At 43.9% G+C, this 22,836-nt stretch overlaps 1 protein-coding gene across 1 annotated transcript in view; it reads left to right on the forward strand.

Moving 5' to 3' along the window:
• SLC25A46 (solute carrier family 25 member 46) overlaps nt 1–22,836 on the forward strand; it is a 410,387-nt gene that overhangs the window by 86,539 nt on the left and 301,012 nt on the right. The window contains exon 2 of the mRNA XM_069625486.1: nt 19,020–19,062. Within this exon, the coding sequence (XP_069481587.1) occupies nt 19,020–19,062 (43 nt within the window). The remainder of the gene's footprint in view (nt 1–19,019; nt 19,063–22,836) is intronic.

The raw sequence follows: 22,836 nt of genomic DNA on the forward strand, positions 1-22,836 counted from the left end.
CTACACGCTGATTTCGACTCGGAACGTTTCTTGGATTGCTGATGGCTTCCTGTCAGAAGCATTCCTTCTACGCTCCTTATTCCTTTTGGTTCCTTCCTCAAGGGCTGCGATGGAGCGGCCAACCCTGGCATCCTGGGTTCTCCTACTATAGTAAGTGCGCCTCCATTCAAACCGGACTCTTTGCTTCTTGTGTTGTTTGTTCTTTGGATAAACTCTTCCTGCCGGCCGACGCATTTGAGGATACAACTCTTTAGTCTGGACATTTGTGCTGGAATTTGAACTTTCTACCTGCCAAGTGCATTCCAGGACGCTTCCCAGTTACATGCACCAACCCGTACCTAGCGCGTCCCTCGTGCCATTCGGGTGTACTCTACCTTACTAATTTCCCTGTTTATTATTTTCTCCTGTCGTTGTGTTCTTTCCAGCAGGATTTCCTTTTGCTCCCCGTTCATGCCCTTTCAGGTTAGTCTTGCATTCTCTAGGGTTTAAGGGGTAAGTTTGTTAGTTCCTCATTGTCCTTTTGGTATTGCTCTTTCAGGCATAGTACATACTCAACTAGTCTAACTCCAACCAACTTTACATCCAGGTATTCATTATTGTAGATTGTTTATTCATTTGCTATTTTTATATGTACCACATGTAACCCTTTCTGTGGTTCTTTTTCAGCTGTTGGTCTAGCGGTGTGCGTTTACCCCGCTCTTTTATTTGATTGATACCTCTGTATGTCATATAAACACAGCAGAGGGATACATCATAGAAAAGAGCCCCTCTTCTTGAGGAAGCCTGGTACATCATAGAAAAGAGCCCCTCTTCTTGAGGAAGCCTGGTTCATTGAAATCAGGGTGGCTGAGGTTAAAGACTGATTGCTCCGAGAATTCCACCACTTCTGCCTTCAAGGTTAGGTTCCATTCTTCCGACCATTGTTGTGAGTAACAATTGCGAATATTAGCATGTACCACACTCGGACATAATTCCCAACTTTGGCCGGCGCCGTATCTAGACAGGATTGTGAATGTTAGCATGTGCCACACCTGCACGGAATTATGAAGATTGCCAAGCACTACACTTAAAAGGAATTGAGAATGCGGGCATGTCCCGCAATTTGATAGAATTATGAACATTGGCCTGTGTGGTATCTGGATGGTACTGTTAGGGTTGGTGAGTGCCACACTCAGACTGAATTGTGTCGGGCAGCAAGTGCCACACTTAGACAGAACTGTGAATGCTTGCATGTAAAATGTCTTCCAACCCACTAACCAATATAAACTCTAACTCTCTGCATACTTAAAAAAAAAAACCTCACACAACCATCTCTCGCACAGCCAGCTGCACGCACCTCACCACACTGCAACAACACATAAGCCGCACCAACAGCACACGCGGACTGACACTGATCCAATACTCGCACCAAAGCTCAGCACCCGGTGTCTACCGAATTGAAGCTGCCAACAGTACACCACTCCTCCGACTATCCTACGCCCTCTTCACCTTACTAACCCATCCTACCTTCTCATTTACAGATCCTCCAGAGCACCTGGTGACCAATTCCGTTGGTGACGGTGCGCTATATAAGTATCGTTAACATAACATAACAAGACTACAATTCCCAGAATGCATTTGGTAGATTATCGCTTTAAAAGGCACCTCTGAGTTCTAGGATCAAGGGGCACTCCTTCCCTTTAGGAGCATCGGACAGAGCTGTTGACATTGCAACCATCTGCACCCCTAAAGGAACCACTTTTAGAGTCGCCTCAGGTGAAAAACGGTTAGAACTGAAGGGTAACCCTATTCTGGCAGGGACTGTGGGTAAGTAAATGGTAGTATAACAAAAGATTTTCTGCTCTACTGTTTTTCAACATGCACTAGTCTTGCGAGGTTGTTAATCTAGAGAATTTGAACATATATGAAGAAATGCCTTTTTAGTGCAATTTATTTGGCCTGATTGTTTTTTTTTATATAGTTTTTTATCTATTTCTTAATAGTTGTTGGGCATGTCAATAAATACTACTTTGAGTATTTTCTCATACATAGTACAATTAGTGAAAACAACATTTAAACCTACAAATAGTGAAAACGCATTCATTGACTATGTGAAAAGCGGCCCAGAAGCCCCCTCACCCTATGCACCCTATTCATCTGGTTCCAAGACAAGCCAGTCCGCAGCAAGACGCACGAATCTGAGTGCAGACACCCAACCCTTTCTGAAAGCAGTCCTGTTCAATACTAGTGCAAGTGCACAGACAGGAGGAGGTTGTTCCAGCAGCAAACTTGGGAAGGCCATGGTTTGCATTATTATGCATTTTTCCAAAACACACAGGCCCTTTTCAGCTACCACAGAATCATTACTCGCACCTATGATCACTAATGGACAAGTGCGTTCAGCCAACTGGTGCATTATCGCCCCATCGCACGCCTTTCTTCTCTTGCGAAAGTAGGCCACGATTAGTTGTTTTGTAGTTGCCATGGTCAACATGTACCTTTCACTGCTTATTTATATGTGCCGGGCGGCAAGCAGCAGATGGCGCATGGTGCGCTGGTTACAGTGGAAAAAGGCAAAACATTGTGAACAGGCCAGCGGCGGCCATGCTCAGAATTAATAAATTACTGTGTTTTCCCCTTGCACTTTCTGACTCCCGCACCCACGGCTCTAGCACTTACCTGTTTGTCCGGTTAGTAATGCAGTCTGCTGCGCAGCAAACAAATGCTGTTTTTTTCCCCCTCCATCGAGCCCTGTAGTGCATTCTAAACGCCAGGCACACATTGTGGTCAAAGAGGTGTTCCCACCCTACTACTCCGCCCCCCCCCCCCAGCATGTCAACAGCTAATAGAAAGCTGTTTTGGTCCTAGGGGGAGGGACAAAGGGTTGAAACGGCAGTGTAGTGTTTACATTTTGATTGACGTTATGCGGGCCACAGAAAACAGCTTGGAGGGCCATATGTTGGACAAGCTTATAGACCATGCAATCAAGATGGTCTACTAATGGGTAGCATGGCCACTATGAGAGTTTCTGCTGCTAAGACTCAGACCTCTGTTATTAGATCAGAACGTATTCAAGGATAAATGGTTCATCAATAGAAATCCAAACTGGAGACTACGAAGCTGTGCTTACCAGTAGTTCTCCAAGAGCCCGTTCATCTTAATTAAAGTAGGAATTGCCTCTTCCTCTTGTGTATTTTAGTGCAAAGTCTCACCAGCGATTAGTCTTTAAAAGACCCATTTTCCTCCAGCAGAGCGGTCTCCTGTAGGGGGACGGGAGAGGATACACACTAGGATTGCAAACCGCTTGAGTGGGATGGGATAACCTGCCACTCCACCGCTCCAACTGCCACACACTGGCTAATGTGCCATTCTTCTCTGTTTGAATGCAATGCCTAGGACTCCCTCCACGCCCCCAAGAGGCAAACTTCTCTTCCACGTTCGTTTTGACGCTACATTTGATGCTTTCATTAAAACTTTACAGCCCGAAACTAATCCTAAAATTAATAAACATGCAACCTAACGTTCTGTCAGAAGGCAATTCCTGAGCGAAGAAAATGCACATTCTAAATCTAAAACAATGAATGGCTTAGAAGTTCTGCATGGGGATTGGGGTACTTGGGCTTACTCTAATATGCCTCAGCAGCTCCTCAGATATGTCTCCTAATGGCGTGACAGCCTCCTTACAAATAGTCCCTCCACCCATACGATTCAATGGCATCTGTGACTTTACCATTACATCCAATGGCAAGTGGCGTTTCCACATTAGAAGGATAGAAATACTGCACATCATCCTCGGTTCCTAAAAATCCACATGCACCATCAGAATATCTCTAACAAATTTAGGAAAATGTGCATGTTGCAACTATAAGCTTGTGAGTATACACACAATTTAAGCAACACTTCCTTAAAAATAGTTTCCCATTTACAAAATTAGCCCATAAACGGTGGAAATGACAATGCTAAGTTTTAATATGTAGAACATATCCATCATTAAAAACATTGTTGGAACCTGGACGAAAAAAATATCAACACATAGGTGTTATGTTTTTTGCTGGCAAAACATGCAGAGCAAACCTACAATGCATTCTAAAACCACACTTCAATAAACATTTAAGCAAGGTGAAAAATGTGCACTAACCATTGGGTTTGTGTTATTTTTTCAATCATACGCACTAGGGTCGGAGGTGCAAAATAAAAAACATTTTCTGTGAAATGAAAAATATTCCCCGAAACACACACACCTTTGCAACGCAAATCAAACGCTCAAAAACATCCACACCCCCAATACCGATGCACATACTTATTCAGTCTTGCACGCAAGGGTCGCAGGGCCAAAGTGAAATGAAAAATATTCTGAAAAACACACAAAAGCAGACTCGCACCCACAGTAGGCTGATGGGGACAAACGGAAATGTAGAATATGCCACAAAATTCAAAATAGCCCACAAGCTGATCTGCTGCACCCAACATGCAGTGGGGCGGAGGGACTATGAATATGAAATGAGAAAATTCTCGGCAAAATTGACAAGATAATAGGCTGGCCTGCATGCACAGTTGGTATGGAGGGACGCAGAGGAAAGGAAACAAATACTGCAAAATGCACAAACAGGTTCCAACACACATCCATATTCATTGATGTGCAGTGAGGGCCACCCAACATGAGAATATATACCAGGAAATCCACAAGCTGGTTCACCGCACAAAACTGAAATCTGTCAACACTCAGAAATCATACAATACTAAAAGGTTTGAGAAATATTGTTGGTTGTATGTTTAGTGTTGTTTTTACTCTGCTTTGGGTTTAATGCATTTAGGGTCTGGTGCTAAACTTGCATGGGAGCTGCCTGCCCCACATGTCCCTCAAAACCTTATGTTCTCCTCTAACTCATTAACCTGCAGAGGGCATTCAGTTTCAGGGGGATGACAAAGCCAGTGACCCGTGTCCTGTTAGTGGTCCTTGCTGAGCACAACACAAAGATTTTCATTAACTCTTGTAGTGAAATAGAAAGTGCAAATGAGCTATCCATTTCTGCATATTAGGGCCTTAGATGGCTGCGTTAACAGCTAAAACTAATAGCTTATTCAAAGTATGTGCTAAATGCTGAAAGTAATGTGTTGGTAGCACCTACATTAAGCATTAGTGAGCTCCAAGGAATGTGCAGGCCTAGGAGGGGTGGAAGGTTACATTATGCATTGTGCATAGAAAGGCAGGGCAGAGGCCCCAGTTTAGTAGCTAATAGAGACCTGTATTTGAGTGGTTGGAGCATTCTATGATCCGATATGATAAGGCATTTATAACGCGCCTATACACAAGTGTTTCAAGGCCGACAAGCCAAGGGAGGGGGAACAGAGGGAAGACGGACAACGATCCTACTAGGCCAGGTGTCATTCAGATAGCGCAAGTGCATGGGAAGGGAAAAGTGCAGGGGGGTACGGGGAAGGGGACAGTGCAATACAAGGGATAATAGAATAAATAGCTAAATAAAGTACGGCCAGCAGGTGGCAAGTGCAAGGGAGGAGGGTAAGTGCAGGAATCGGGTGTCAAGTGCTCGTGGTAGGACTGTAGGGATACAGAGAACAGTCCACAAGTGCAGGGGTATCCAGGAGGGCAGTGCAGGTGTGCGGCTGGCGGAGGGGGGAACCGGGCCCGCGATCGGAGGGTGGCCAGGTAAACCAGTCCAGTTTCAGTATAAGCCAGGAAATCGGCAGGGGAGAGGAGGAGAAAAAGCAGAAGCAAAGAGAGAGGTTTTGAGGTGCTTCCGGAACCGGAGATGATTCTCCTCAAGTTTCAGGGGGCCAGGTAGGCTGTTCCAGAGGTAGGCCTTATAGCACCTATATAGCGCTTAGATAGCCAGTCTTTGAAGCACTATAGACACTAGCTAGCAGAGTGCAGGCCTGGTAAAGCTTGCTCACTAGGGGTTAATTGCAATGCATATTATTTCAGCTCCTCTCTTCGCCACAGAGGCTCTGCCATGCTTTGTAAACATATCCTCTTTCACATGAGAAGGCCCGGTACGGCCTTGCACATACTGATAATAGACATTCCTGCGTTTTCGCGCACAGGGCTCCAAGTAGGGTGGGGTAAGAGCAAGGAGCAGCTTAGAGAGAGTTGGGTTTTTCCATCGGTAAACATATTTTGCACGTAGAAGGTTCTGGAACAGTGGTCCTGCTGATTGACGAAACAAGAGCACAAAAGGTGCAAGCACCCAGAACTGGGCAGGAGATTCTTCCGTGGACCGAGTGTGCCCAGACCCTGACGAGGCCCCGTGCGGCTCCTTGCAGCGCTGTTATCTGAAGGGGCTGGCAGCAGCTCGCTTGCAACAACCAGGATCTCTTACCAGGATCTCTTAGTGCTGAAGATACCATCCGAGGGGCGTAAGACTGTTTCTCTCTAAGTCTTGTGACTTCTCTAACTGACATTTCTATCATTGCTAAATTGCTGCTATATTTACTGTTATGTTATATTATGCTATATGTCTAATAAATGCTAAATATATGTCATTTTTCTAGCATGAGCTCATTGCTTGGCACGGGCGGACCTGTAAGTGGGTGAAATTGGGTAATTTATGCTAATAAGGGCTGGTCCCTGCGGAGCAATACCCCTTTTCAAGACAAGTCTTAATGAGCCTGCATTTATTATACCTAACCTTCTCCCACCCCCCAGTCCTAACCCTGGGCTTAACCTTTAACGTCCCTAATAGTCTGAACGTCTTGCTAAATTGGCATTCAAGTAGCTAGTTTTGGGTTGATCCTTGAAGGCAGACAATAGACTTGTAAGCTGTAAGCCTACTCTAATTAACTGTCCCATGCGTTTCCCCCCCCTAGCCATGTTTGAGAAAGCCCAAGTACCCGGGTCTATCTTGGGTGCTGTCAAGAAACACTATGCAAGGGGCCGCTCACCCCTTTCTTAGATGCAGGGGACACTCACAAATTCTGGAGGGACCCTGCCCCCCTTCCGCAACCTAATCCCTGTCTCAATTGGGTGACATCCTTGCAAATCCCAGGCATCACTGGTCTTCTCCCTCGTCTGCCCCCCCCACCCCCTCTTCGCAATCTCCCCATTAGTAGTAACTGGCACATTTCTAACTGTACACCTTAATAAAACTCCAAATCTCTTTTCACTACACCTGAGGTACCTTCCTCACCTATCCTCTTTTAATCACATTGAAGTATTATTTAGAGCAAATCTAGAATATTTCTTTTCTGTTTTACTCTTCCATTTTCCAGCTGCTAATTGGTTTTGTATTGAAAGCAGAGTCACCACTCAACTTATCTCTTCGTAGCTCTATAGACTCTACCTTGTCAGTGTCTCTGTATGACCTCAGTAACCAACAGAGGCCAGAGGTCCATTGGTCTAATTGACTGTGAACTTCTCTCTGCTCAGTTTTTGGGCCGATCTGGTCTCTGTGGTATCCTCCTAAGGGGATTTGGGGGGAAAATACACTATTCTGGAAACTCCTGGACCCCCTAGCAAACAGAGGGGCAAGATATTTACTCCCGCTTGGTGCAAATCTGTTAAAAAGCAGTTATTGGCTGGTGACGTCCATTTAGGAGCTCTCATGGAGCAACATTGTGCTGCCCGCAAATCACTTGTGGAGGGCAACATCATTGTTCGGGCACTCATCCTTATGGGCTGTTTAGTAAGTTACCTTAAGAATCGCCTCAGACCGCGAACAGTCTCAAACTACTTCCCAAAAGTTAATCACAAGCATCACACCAATTACAAATCCTTGCAAGTTAATAAGGGTGCTGCTCAGGAACTGTGGCACAGCAACAGAAAGGAAGCAAGGGAGAGGAAAAGTAGGAGTCCTGACAAATGTTAGTTTAATCTGTTTAATCCCTAATGTTTATAGACTTGATATGTTTACAGAAAGTAACCTTAACTGTTTTTTAAATTAGTTTTTCCTGCAGATTTTATTTTTTAGCATTGATGTTGTGACCTAAAAAAGTTAGTCTACACAATAAGGTTTAACCTATTAACATTCTTTTCGATTGTTGTAAATGTGTTAATCGTGCTTTATTTGTATACCAATGTTGTATGTTTGCTTCTTTGTATTTGGTAAGTGCGTGCTGGTTGGTTGTTGTGAAATGTGCTATGAATATGGCAATTATCTGTTGTGCATTGTTGCGGTTAGTGTGTGTGTGTTACATATGAGCTGATGTTACTTTTTTACTTGTGTAATTTTTCCAACAATGTTAGTTGCATTTTGTTTTTACTGTTTAATAATTAATTATAGAATAAAGGGTGACAAACATAAAACTTAAATTGTTAAAACCAAAATGAAACATAATTTAAAAATTCATGAACACAGTTGGCTAACAGATTGTCACAAAACCTTACATTTAAAGATGAAAGGAATTTAGATAAACAAATCTAGATTTATTCTCTTATTCATATATTGGAGCTGAGCTATACAGGTCAATGAAGATTGCCAAAGCGCAAAGCGCAGGAACTCTTGATTTTATTAAAGACACGGAGGCGAGCATTATGCTTATTCTTCTTTATTACTGCCTAAACACAGCACTTAAAATTTCTTTCTTTTTTTTTTAACATCTTATAACTGACATAAAAAACAAACAAACTTTCATCCAACATGGATCTCCAAATCCAGACCAAGAAGTGAACCCACTACATCTCCCACGAGGCCTCTTGTGCCTTGTAGTCTTAGCCTCAGTCTCAACCTCCAATAAGACCCCCTTTCCTAGTGTAAATCCTTCCTTGACCAGGTGCTTTCCTCTTCAACAAAAAAGAACTGGCTGAACTCTCCTTAAAGTCTAGATCCTACTGGCTGGTGCAGCTCCTCCTGTCTTTATAAGTTGCGAAAGAATCTGCACTCTCTCTGGTTTTTTCATTGAGTCACTGTCACAAATTCTTCTGCTCTTCCCCTTAAGCAAAACAGAATCGATATGTTAGGGTGGGGAATTCGCTGGCTACTTTCAACATAGGTATACATAAACATTACAATCCAAATGTTCATATAGCGACATTCCCTCAGGGAGGGATAATGCTCGCCTCAGTGTCTTTAATAGAATCAACACTTCCTGCGCTGTGCGCTTTGGCAATCTTCATTCTATGACAAGACCGCGAGCATTATGCTTGTTCAAAGCTTTGTATTACTGCTGATGCAATATTCGCTACAGGCTTAAAATAGAAGGTTCTGAAAACTGAGTCACTAGACCAGTCTGCTGCCTTCAGGATTTCCTGCAGCGGAACTCTGGCTGCAAAAGCTCCCGAAGCCATGGATCCTCTGGCTGAATGAGCTCCGAAAACAGAAATGTCTATGCCCGCTTGTTCCATAATCTCTTTCACCCATCTCGCAATAGTAGCTGGGGCCACTGCCTTGAAAGGCTTCCTTCGCATAATGAGGAGTTGTGTGAAATTATGAGGTCCGACTGCTGCTGTTGCTGCTTCATAACATTTAATGCATCGTGCTATGCAGAGCTTGCTATTGTTTGGAAAATGGGGGTAATTGATGACCTTAGAATTCGTCTTAGTGTGCTGCGCAAGGTTAAAAGCTATGCCTTCTGGATGAAATATTTTCCTGTCAATCTCTAATGCTTTAACGTCTGATAGTCTCCTGCAGGAGACTAAACAGAGCAATGTAGCTAGCTTCCCTGACAGTTGTCTGTTCGATAAGAGGTAATTTCTTGGCCACTGCTCAAATAACTGTAAGGCTCTGTTGACGTCCCAAAGCGTTGAATATTTAGGTAATGGAGGTCTAGTAAGCTTCACTCCCTTAAAGAGTCGAGTCACTGCTGGGTGCTCTCCAACTGGAGCTCCATCTATCAACTCGTGCCCTGCTGAGATGGCTGACCTATATACCCCCACTGTCCTGAAAGCTTTCCAGCTAGAGGTCAGTGATGCTAGGAAATTCAGAATATGCTCTATAGGAGCTAAAATGGGAGAAAAACTCCCCCCCACAACCCCCCCTCCACCATCTGCCCCAGGCTTGCCAAGCGGAATCATAGCTCCGAATTGTGGATGGAGCCCATGATACCTTGATAGGCTCCGTAGCTTGCTCTGAAAGCCCTGGCAGGCACCATCTGCGCCTGAAATTATGCATGCTATGAGGTTCAGCGTCTTGCTCTGAATCAGCGGTTGTGGATTGCCTCTCGGATCGACTAGGAGGTCTGCTCTGTGGGCAATTCTCTGTGGGAAATCCATAGAAAGTTCCATCAGAACTGGAAACCAGGCTTGCGACTTCCATTCCGGTGTCACTACCACTAGCTCTGCTCCGTCTCTGCGGGTCTTTGCTAGAGCTCTCGCCAACATCGCGAAGGGGGGGGGAAAGGCATAGTGAATGGGACCTTTCCAGTCGTGCATGAATGCATCTGTCCCCGTTGCTTACGGGTCCAGCAAGCAGCTGAAGTACCTTGGCAGGTGGGCGTTCAGTCTCGATGCAAACAGATCTGTATCGAAAGGACCCCACGTTCGTTGAAATTTCTCGAAGACTGACTTGTGTAGTCTCCAGTCACTGGAGTCTGTTAAGTACCGGGAGTTCCAGTCCGCTACTGTGTTCTTCACTCCCGGAAGATATTCTGCTTTTACTGCTATCTCCCTTTCCAAGCAAGCGTGCCAAAAATCTTTGGCTAACTCAGCCAACATCTTGGACTTCATGCCTCCCAGCTTGTTGATCTATTTCACTGCTGAGATATTGTCCATCCAACGAAGGATGCAGCATTACGCTTGCTCCTTGGTAAACGCTTTGACTGCGAATGCTCTTCTCTGGACCATTTTCCGCCTGTCTCTATGAGACCGCATCTTGCTCCCCAGCCAGACCTGCTGGGGTCCGACTCTGACTATATCTGGTAGGTCTACGAATATGGCTCGGCCATTCCATGCTTCCATGTTGCTGAGCCACCAGCGAATCTGTCTTGCTGTCCTCGTCTAGAGGAACTAGGTGATGATACCTCCATCCTCTCTATAAGAACCTTATCTTGAGCCTCTGAAGAGCTCGATAATGTAAGGGCTCTGGGAATATTGCTTGTATCGAGGCTGCTAGGCCTACTATGCTGGCTAGATTCCAAAGCAATATAACCGGTCTCTTCATAGCTGCTCTCGGATCTTTCTTTATCGCCCTGATTTTGGAACCAGGAAGCTCCAGAGTGGCTTTCCTCATGTCTATCATGAAACCCAGAAACTCTATTCTCTTGCTCGGCACTAAGTCTGATTTCTCCGTATTGATCAGAAAACCCAGCTCTGCAATCAGTGAACTCGCCCAGTGGACTTGTTTCAATAACCTCTCCTTGTCCTCGGACATAAAAAGAATGTCATCTAAATAGATGATCATTCGAATACCTTCGTCTCTGAGAGTGGCTGTGAGGGGCCTCATTAGCTTTGTGAACGCCCACGGGCCTGATGCGAGACCAAATGGCAGGCTTTTGAATTGCTATCTTTGATCCCTCCATATAAACTGGAGAAATTGTCGGTCCTCGGGGGGGTAAATGAACTGTCAGATAAGCGTCTTTCAGATCTAGCCGTGCTAACCAGTCTCCCTTCCTGAGAAGATCCGCTAGCATATGGATGCCCTCCATCTTGAAATGCCTGTACACTAGCCAGCTGTTCAGCTCTTTCAGGTTTATGACTGGCCGAACTTTGCCCTTCCTATGCACTAAAAATGTCATTCTCTATGGCTTGTTTTGGTGCTAGCGCTTGCAACTCTGTCTAGTAAGTCTGCTTCCGCTTCTGAACTGTGTAAGCGCGGTGGGAGATTACTCTGCTTGGGGAGACGTATAAATTCTAGCCGGTAACCCTGAGCTGATTGTAGTACCCATGCGTCTGCTGAAAGCTTTCGCCAGTTGTGCATAAAGCGCGCGGTTCTGCCCCCTATAGGTGGGTATGTCGCTTTGCACGCTCTCGCCCGAGTTGTTATTCTGGTGTTAGAAGTATCCTCTTCCTCTTCTCCCTCTGAAGCCTCTGCTTCTGTTCAGAAAGAAGGTGTCCTGCTGACGTGACTCCCAGTATTGGGCTCTCGGACCCTGCGGCCTTTGGTTAGAGTTAAAGTGGCCGGTCGAGTGGCCTCTAAATCGACCGGCCCCGGCAAAAACCCGCCTGGGAAAAACGCTTCTGATTGAAGCCTGCGCCTTCTCGAGGGCTGTATAGGTTCCTACGAACCTGCTCATCTCTTTCACAAACGTGTCTCCAAAGAGCAATCCTTGGGCGCTCTCTCCTGCCTCGTACGAGGCCAAATCACTTAGCTTGTTATCCATCTTCAGCAGCATAGATCGCCTCCTCTCTGCTGATATGGTGGAGTTTGCGTTTCCTAGAAGACATATGGCTCGCTGTGCCCAGCCTGCTAGAATGAAAGGATCTACTGGTTCTCAGTATCTTTGGCTCTTTCTGTGAGGTCCATAATCTTCACAATGGGCCCTGTTAGGTCCAGTACTTTATCCTGACGGGATCGCCATGCGCAGTCAATTCCTTTCCTAACATCTTTGCTCGCTTTGGTGACAAAGGCATTTTCGGGTCTAACTCCGGAGTCTCTGAGACTTTCCCGTTGAGCTCTGGTCTGGGACACTCGGATCTGAGCCGGAACCTTGTTTCCTTCTCTAAAGGCTTTCTTATTTTCTGAGCCATATAAATAGCCATTCTTGGCGATGGGTTCCATTCCGTGGACCGAGGGCGTCTGATCGTGTCCGGTTCAAACATATCAGGTATGTCCTCATCTGGGGTAGCCTTCACTGTGCTGGCTTTACCTGCATCTGTTTTGGGCTGCTCTAGAGCCTTCTCTTTACCCAAATTACTCTCATCGTCTTCCTCCTCTTGTCCGTACTATGAGCGCTCTTCCCCCATATTATCTGCCCCTGGGGTAGGGGGTAAGAGGCAGGGCACTGCTGATTTCACCAGAAAGGCTTCTTTCAATCTGTGGAAAGCATCAGCTGCCTCTTGGGGCTTCTCCCTTAATCCCCTGACAGAGCCCGGGGGGGGTAGAAGAGTGTTTTATCTTCCGGGCCGCTTTACACCACCTATTAGTCTTCTCCAGAGGTCTTGTGGAGGTCCCTTCACCTGGATCTTCCTGACAGCCAGCTTTAGTGCCCAGCAAACTCTCTAGGACTTGGAGCCTGTCCTGTAAGGGTTGCACTCACTGAGCTACTGCTCTGACTAGGGAGTCGCCTAACACTCTTCTGAAGCTGAGTGATAGGTCCATCTCTTCTTCCTGCATTTGTTCCTCCTGCTCTTCATACTCCTCCCAATACTCTTCATCCCTGTCACTTGCCATGATTCTCTTAGCTCTGTGGGGCTGTGCTCACTGCTGGAGGGTATGAAGTGTTTGACTACTATGGAGTCTTATAGGGCTTGGTTTGGAGCCTCTGAGGAGTTGAGCTCTCTCAACTGAAATTGCTACTGTAATAATTATTTTTTTTTCTTTTTTCTTTTGTTGCCTCTGGAAATGGCTTGAAAATGCTGCGACACAGTGCTTTCCACGGGTGCGTTGACTCCAGAGCCGTATTACGCGCCTGTTGCGGTGCTCCGACCGTTAAAGGAAGAAACAGAAGCTACACGCATGCGCGATACCGCGCCGGCGAGTAAAGGGCGCCACAGCCGTGTTCAGGAGGTCGGGCTCCGGCGACTTCTGAGGAGGCGAACGCAAATACAAATCGAGGAGCGGGCGAGCCCCAAAATGCTCCCAGGGCTGCGCCTCCACTCAGTCTTATGAAGTTATAGAATATTTATAATTAAATCATACTAAATTACACATGTATTAAGTAATTAAATAATTAAATGCACGTGTGCGCTGTAAAGGCTATAATATCGAAAGTACGCGCAGCGTGAGTAACATATGGGGGTTACATGAGAAAAATGCTTTGGCAAAACCACATAAAATACAAAGTTAATGGCATTAAATGCTGAGGTCTACTTAGCTGTGTATGCAGCAAAAAAGAAGAGCAAAGCACCTGGTCAAGGAAGGACTTATACTTGGAAAGGGGGTCTTATTGGAGGTTGAGACTGAGGCTAAGACTACAGGGCACCAGAGGCCCCATGGGAGATGTAGTGGGTTCACTTCTTGGTCTGGATTAGGAGATCCATGTTGGATGCACGTTAGTTTGTTTTTTATGCCAGTTATAAGATGTTAAAAAAAAAAAAAAAAAAAAAAAAAAGCTAAATTTGAAGTGCTGTATTTAGGCAGTAATAAAGAAGAATAAGCATAATGCTCGCCTCCGGTCTTGTCATAGAATTAATCAGGAGCGATTGATTGCGGTATGGTTTTAGTCGAGCTGATTAATATGGTATGATGCAAATGGGAAGTTTCAATGGCGTTACATCATTAACATGCCTTATTCAGGACTGCAATTAAATGGTTCTGGACACTATATTACATCAAATCATTGGACAATGTATTGCTGTATTCTCATATCTATTGGGATAACCAGACAAAATACACTTGTTTTATGAGTGTCTTGAAATTGGATGTAAACATTTTGACGTGCAATAATGCTTTTCGTTAACAATGTGTAGATTTATTGTATACCTTACAGTTGCACACCTAGAGGTTTCCAATCACAAACTCCATTATTACATGATTAACATTTCCAGCCATGTGAGAATTCTTTTTTGTGATGTCTGCCACCGTATTTGGTGAAGAAAAATAAAGTATACTAAAATTTAGACGGAAAATTTCTCGTAAGTTCTTATCAATAATTAATTATTTAGGTAGTAATATTCGGGACATGTCACTGTTTTTTGATGTGGTGAATCTCGCCAGTACAACCCACAGATGTTGTTTGTTTAGGAAATTATTCACTACAATTATTACCAACTGATTTACAGAGTTATCTATAGCACTGCCTTTCAGAATTGATCACCATTTGATTAAAAAGGACCAATCAAATTAATTCAAAATGACAGTAGGATATTTCGGTTAAATGTGATTTAAACGAATGAAATAATATCAAACTAAAACATTTTTTTAATTAGGGAGCCTGCCCTCCCAAACCTGTTTCCCCACACTTCCAACCCCACCCTGAATCTCCCCACACCTTTAAATCATTTACCCCCATTCCCCATATTTATTTTTCAGTATTTATTTCATTTTTGTTGCATTAGTAAGTTTTTGTTGTTGTAATCGCTGCATAGCAATATTTCATGTCTTGGATGCATTGTTGTTCCTTCCAGATGAAACTTCTTTCCATTTTTAGTGGCCTGAGTTATCGAATAAACAATCCCCCAGACAAAGTTAGTCTCTTTATGTTTGTTCCACATAATGTGTCATCATCGATGGTGCTTCTAAATGCCTGACGTCTGATGGGTGATCATTCTGGATTTTGCTGATCTAAGAATTTGACTACTATATCTATACCCAGACAGGCATTCAATGCAATATATATCTTCTTTGGTTTTGCAGTCAGTCATCCCTCTTAAAAGTGCAGATACAATCTTCAAAGAAGTGTGTGTTTTCAAGCAGCAGACAAGCTGCACAAGTAATGGCCAGTAAATGGATGAATATTCCCTAATGTATTTTAATGACTAGTTTGTTTTATACATTGAGATGTTGAATGGATCGAATACCGAAAATTCTTACCCCTCTTAAAACCAAACAATGGGGCATCTGTTGCCGATAAAGATTGCGAAATCGAGGACCAATATTTAAGCAATGAACCCTGATGGGTGGCTTAATTACCATCAGGTAGTGCCCCGGAGCTGAGGTACAGGCCAGAGCAAAGGAAGCTTAAGGTAAGTGGGTCAGGGTTTGTGGTGGGTGAGAGATGTAGTAATATAGGGGGTGGGTGGGTGGATGGGGCACAGGGTGGAATACTTACCTGCTGTCCTGCCGTTTAAGATGGCTGCCTCCCACTTCTGATGAGGCTTGTAACCAGGTCTTTATCATGAGGTAAAAATCCTGTTCTAAGCTTTTGAATCGCTTGAGGGGCTGCCTGACAACCTCAGACTGGCCCTCACACAGCTGGTGAGATAATTTTGAATAATTATCTCAACTTGCTGTACTTGTAGATTGTAAATTAATGTGCACACACAATCTGAGTTAATTCATGTTTTGTCAGTGAAGAAAACCTCACTTGGTGTCTATTTAGCTCTTTTACTTGATTGTCTGAAGGTTCTTAGGATAACCTTGATTTGCTCATTTAACCATTGTGCTTTTGGACCTTAGATGCCGACACCTGTGTTGCACCCTGAAAGGAGACTCAGTAAGGCAGGCGGCGCATTGTATGACCCTCTGGCAGCCAATCGCAGTGTTCCAGATGGCTTCCAATCTTCCAGCCAGGATGCAGGTTCCTGGTTTTTATAGGCTCAGGGAGCTTAATTTTGCAGGCACAACCTGCAGATGCTGCACAGGATCCCCTGGGAAAGCAGGATTTTGTCACAAATAAAATACTAAAAATCAACCTACAGTCAGTTAAAAGACCCTCTGGAAGACAATCGGGCCCAAATGAGAGCTTGCTTTGGGAACGTAATACATCGGGTTTGAGGGCTCCTTGCCAGATATTTTAAAGATGCTGCAATGCACAACAGCAATTAACAGTACAGCTTCTGGTATCACAGATTCATTTTCAAAACCGTACAATTCAGTGTACATGTGAAGATTGAATTCTTACTTTGACTGCTGAACCTCTCTTTAGAAAAGTTACAGTTGGTAATCTAGGTTCATATGCACTTTGGCTTAGTGGTATGACATTTCGTTTTTGTGAATTTTTGGGACTGAATTTCATGTCAAAAGACTACTTTAATACCTCTTCCCTGTGATAGCTGAGACATGATGTCAAGAGCAGTTAGTCCTGGACAATACTATAATTATAATTAGGTATTTATAACGCTCTTAATAACGAAGAATTTTCTAAGCGTGGACCCGGGATTTGAACCTGTGTTGCTCTGTCGTTGTCGTCTTGCTTTCGTGTTGACACTGAGCTATGCTGCCTGTGCCTATCACACTAAGGCTCTGGTTGGCACATGATTGTCGGCATAACAGGCTTGATTTAGTGCAAAATATTGCAATTCCCGTTGCCAGGACTTGTGCATTGTAAAAGGTATAAGCTCAGTGATGGTTGAGGTTTATAGTATGTACTTCCTCTGTTGTGATGGAGAAGCATGATTTTCTGAAATTGATTGAACATCTTCAATCTTGAAGTTTAGAAGTCGAAGTGGTTGCCACCAACAAACGTGAGCATACCCAACGTCATGCGAGAGAGGTTCCCAGCCATCACTGCCTGCAACATATGGGATACGTTTTAGAAAGTAAAATAACAGAAGTACAGTGAAGGTTTAGAGCTCTATTACTCAAGGGGATGGTTTTATAAACCTTCATTCATTGCCAGTAAAGAGCATGAAGCATTGCGATCTGTCATTAGGCAGCTATATTTGAGACTGTATGGAAAGTGCTGAGACCCACAGCCCAGCTTTACCACTAGATGATCTAGAGAACATGTTAAAATAATATATTCTCATTGTCCAGTTGTGTGCTGCCTTCGGAGAAAAGGCTTGTCCAATCACTTTTTGGCTATATTTTTATGCACAGTGCTTGCTCTTTCTGTTAACACAAGTCATTTGAGGGGAAGGGGTTTTGGGTGATGGAGATCCGACCCAATGTTACTGGTGTTAAATGCACAGAAATTCCAGTTTGCTTTTCGGACTGTTTTTGCAGATCATTAATAATATTCCACAAGCGTGCTGGTTGATTTTAATTAAACCATAGAAATACAGAGGTAAAGCGCAGGTATTTTAGCCTCAAATCAATTATTATTTGGATATTTTTGTGTTGCACTTTATTAGATGGAGGAGAAGATAAAGATGCTCTTTCTCTATAGTTATGCCTCTTGAAAATAGTATCAAAATGCAACGTTGATATGCATTGCTAGAGAGAGCGTCTTCACACCTGTGATTACGTATATATGTTAAATGTAATTTTCCGGCATCCGCAGGTGGCGACACAAGGGGAATTTCCTCTGTTTTGTGTTGCCAGAGCAGACCATCTTAGTGTGCCAGTTTCTGCCCGCCAGTTACCACAAGATGGCTGTGCCGAACAAGGGAGGGTTGTAGTGATTACGGCATTAAAATGTGATGCATCGCTATGAGGTGCGCAGCCGGTATCCTGATGACTACTTGATCCTTGTGATCATTCTTTGTGGGAAAACCAAATAAAAATACCGAATGCAAAACAACCAATGCAAAACCTTTCTGCATTTGCATGGATGTGCACTAACCTATCCAGCTATTTGGCTACTAGCTGCAGCAATATTTCTGGACAATACCAAACAAATTTGTCCAATGATTCATTCAATGTAAGCAATAAAATGCTGAAAAGTCAGTGCTTATAACATATATTTCTATACTGCCACAGCAGCTGGTTCTATAACACTATAACTTTGTTATACCTTTAGACCTCATCCATGACATTTTTCTGAATTTGGCAAGCCACGGGCCTTGCTAAATCTGAACACTTTTGCAATGGGGTTTCTGTAGACCCACCAAAACTACCCTTTCTGGATGTACATCTCAAAATTGTCAGCTTTTTCTTTTTTTGAGATTGATGGCACACTTGAAAGGGTTTAATGCCTGATTATGGGATTTCCTGAATGCCGTTTTCCCCTAGTGATTACTCTAGATTGACAAACTGTGGTCAGAATGTAAAAAGTGTGGAAGGGAAGTCTCTCTACTGAGGACAAACGGGGTTCAAATAACCTGTTCTATGGAATTTGTTCAAATCTGGAAGGTCTACAACTGGACTGATATGCAACTGGATATTCCTGCTCTCTGAACATTGTTTTAGACCCTCCTAGTTGGGATACATCCCATTGAATAGGTTATTTGAACCATGTTCGTTCTCGCTAGAGGGGCTACCACACTCTTGTACATTGTGCTTTCATAATGTAGTTGCAGAGACCAAGAACCATGTACCCAACCAGAAGTTCTCCCCGTTGCAACTTTCTGTGCCTATTTCTCAGTGTATTTTGTAGTTTTAATTTGTAGCTCTAACATTATACTTGTTATACGTTTCTGCTTAAGTTTGAGGCACCCTTCTGACATGGATGCTTTGCTGCTGGATTTGTTTTAAACCACTGATGAATCTCTTGTTTTTCATCTTTTCCAGAGCAATTGAACAGATTTGCAGGATTTGGAATTGGACTTGCAAGGTATGGGTCAAATATTCAATTAATTATATTGTTTTGTATAGCTTAATTGATAATGTTCATGGAGAGTATCAGAGGTCATTCCTGTGTCTCGCTTGGATTCCCAAGGCCCCGGTTCCATCTAGCCAATACCAGAAAAGGCATTGGAGCGAAGGATAATATACATGTATGTTCACTTTCTCGTAACCTCACTACTGTATGCGTCTTCTACTTGTCCCAACTTTCAGTCCTTTTTTTGTAATTTCTTTTTTTTTAACAAGCTATGCAAACTGATCTAAGTTAAGTTGAAAACAATTCTGTCATAAAATGGCTCCAAATTTCTTTTTGCTATCTTTCTTTGCCCTGGTATACCTGTCATGCCTTCCTTTATGGATGGAAGACGTGCAGATGCCACATTTGAACACCCAACACTCTTTTGGCTTTCTTAACTAGTCTGTTGCCCGGTCTTGCTTCTACTATAGTGATTTGTTTTCAAACCCCTTGATGCAGCGTCTACCAGAGGAATGTTATCCTTTTGAGACCCTACATGTCATGTATGTTGGGATGCTATACACACCACACACCACACAACACACACACACACACACACACTCGATATAAAGCCAAGTCTGAGCTTCCAGTGCCAGTCTTCAATAGGATTTAATGTCAATGCATGAACGTACATTAAAGATGGGTTTTAAAGCAAGAGAGGCAGTGACTAGGCCTTTTATGAAAGCCACACACCATCTAAAACCAAGGTGTGGGAAGTGAGAAATATGCTACCTTTTTGTGGGGCAGTATTTGGAAATCGCAAGGTTTTTGACTGACCAGCTCTTCTCCTTAAATGAATGTTATCCCCTCCACTGCTTAGTAAATTAGAGGGCGCGCTGAGAGACTAATTTATCTGAGCAATTTCTTCACTCTTCTTTTAATGTCTTTTGGCACTGACCTTCCGGATACATATAACAATTCGGCATTACATTCCAACAGAGAGGGCTGTACAAGTTTTTATCTTCCCACACCTGAGTTATGGGCCCATGGCAATGCCATCTGCGTAGCTGTTCTGCTTAAGTCTGTTGTCTGTGTTGATCAGGATGATGTCATTAAGGAACACAGTCTAAGGAACAGAGTCTTGTACTAACAATGTGACCTGCGTCCTGAGCAGCCAGATTGCTGAAAGCAAGCCTAAACTAAATGTGTAGTTAATAGTGTTAATTCTGAACAATAAGCATTAATATCCCATACCCTTTTTAAATTGTGATTTGGATCTGCATTGCAAGTTGATTGAAAAAAAATTCTAAATTCACATGATGGCCTTAAACTAGGCAGTCACGTCAAAGACATTTTTTGGTTTGATTCTTGACACATGGCCAGGATAAAGTAATACTACTCTTTTCATTTGAAGGGATACCTTGATTCTTGGCCTAGTGTGGCAGATGGACTACCCTTTCTTTGGCTGATTTTTATCAGACTGTACCATTCCCATTTGCCTATGGATTGGGCTTGACGTAGTGTCACTCTTTGTTCAGTTTAGGTTACCAGATTTTGCCCTTTTACATTCTGCAGATCTTAGTCTACTGCAGACACGCTTCCATGTCGAGTTTCTCTGCTTCTCTGAGGTAAAGAAAGACTTTTGGCTTCATGGACTGATACTTTGGTTTTCCATGGATGTCTCCCCCCCTCCCCCCCCCCCACCCATTGATTTAAATGTTGATTGGGACTACATTAACTAAACAGTCTCCCCCTATTGAACCTCTAAGATGTTTGCCTTAAAGCTGACCTTTCTCTAGAGACTAACATAATCCCTTTTCCCCACTGTACCGCAAGCATCTATCCAAGTGAAACATCTGATAGTCTTCCACCCCATCAAGTCCTACATTTCACCAATTACTGGAATGGTTAATTCCATTTTGTCTCAAGTGGCATAACCTATGTTATAATATCTCCTCTTCCCCCTGGCTTGCCAAGAGGCTCTCTATCAAAATATTTCCTAATGGTCACCATGCTTGAAGAAACTTTAGACGGAGGCCCAAAATGTGCCCTCACCACTAGTGATATTTGAATATTGATGAATGTAAAGACTAGAGGGGGTGGTATCTGAACTTCTGCCCTCTATATGGCAGATCAGGGGCACAGATCACCCCAGCCAAGGTTCTATGTGGTAGCAACGGACCAGCAACCAAGGCTTAAGCTCTCAGGAGGTGATGCAGGCTGGTTCTTAAGAACAGTGAGTCCCCAAGCCCCCACAAAGGAATGGCCACACACTGTCATGTGCTAACACAGTTCTTTATATACAAATATGGTTCAAGATATATACTCACTTAATAACGCACATTGTACACTGGTAATTCTAATTGCAAATATATACAATGTCTATGTGGTACCACACTTGGCTTTAGAACCTTTTTAAAATGCATCAACTGCTGACAGTTATTAGCGAGCAAACAAATTATGCAATAACGTTTATCAACACAGATTATAGGAAGGAAGGTAGGTTAGGTTTAAACAATGGCAGAATGCTTTCTTTAGCTATTACGACACAATTGGATCTCCCCACCTGGGCAACCTGTAATAAAGTATTAACAAGCCCAGTTCATAAATGTTTAACCCGTCTTGTTTCCTATTCAAAAAGTTCAACCTCCCTAATGTACCTTTTGTGGAAGAGTTTCTTCGACGGTTCGTCGATGATGCCCTCAAGGTGGACTCCCTTTAAAGCAGGAGCCACAAGGTGATGAGATCCTCGACGAAAAGTGGAACATTGGTGTCGCTGTGCAGCTTCGACCATTGCTGTGCTCTTAGACCATTGATCGCGGAAGCCATGGGAAGATGAGGCATGCAGTACACCTCGATGCAAAGTGTTCAGTGCCGCAAAGAAGACTTGGTGATGGATTCAGGCCTGGCAGCAAGCGTCAGGTGTCGAGAGTTGCTTCGGTGGTCCTCTGACCTGTCAGTGCCGTAGCACGTACCTCGGGATAGCTTAGGCGGCTGTACCTCAGACCTTCACTCAGTCAGTGTCCTCAGGACATCTTTGACAGCTTTGGGTGGTGAGAAAACGACCGTCGGACTGTCCTTGGTGGCCGGCAACCTGGAATTTCTCTGGCGGGACAAAGTGGTGGACGGCAAGGGAGACCTTGTTCAAATGTTCTTAGGCAAAAGTGGAGCTTTCGCAGCTTCGGTCGTCAAGCAGCACGGTGTCAAGGTATCCCTGCTTCTGGGCGACATGTCTTCACTGGCTTCCAGCTGTCACAGAAATCTTCTGAACCCTGGTCCACAGCAATGGACTTCGATGTCCCTACGATTCGCTTCAAGATTCTCGGCGGACCCCTTCTCTGGACATCAGACTCATAGAACTGGCTTCCAGGGTGCTTCGATGAAGAATAGCAATTGGTGCACGATGTTCCTTTGTAGCTCAGGGAGAGGTCTCCTAGCCAGGTCCTTTCTCGGATCAGTCCTTGACAGCTTTTATATTTTGTCAAAGGAAATGCAGCAGCAATTCTTTTTCCAGCTGGGCTTCAAGGATGAGCTTCAAGTTTCAACTTCAGCTTCTGAACAAATTGTTAAGTGAGAGGTCCCCAGATATACACATCTGTCCCTCATTCACTCTGGCTGAGCAGGCTCAGTCAGCCAATCGCACAGAAGGGCATTCATGCAGGTAGGCAGCCAATCGAGCTCACAGGCTTTCAGGGTATTCACTTCCACCCAGACATCCAGAACAAGGAATGTGGATTGGGGCAAGCACCCAGCCTTTCAGCACACCACACCTCATTCATTGTGTCACACACAAACCAGACACCCATA

This window comes from Ambystoma mexicanum, chromosome 6p, assembly GCF_040938575.1.
Source record: "Ambystoma mexicanum isolate Mex_15411 chromosome 6p, UKY_AmexF1_1, whole genome shotgun sequence".
Classification (NCBI taxonomy): Eukaryota; Metazoa; Chordata; class Amphibia; order Caudata; family Ambystomatidae; genus Ambystoma; species Ambystoma mexicanum.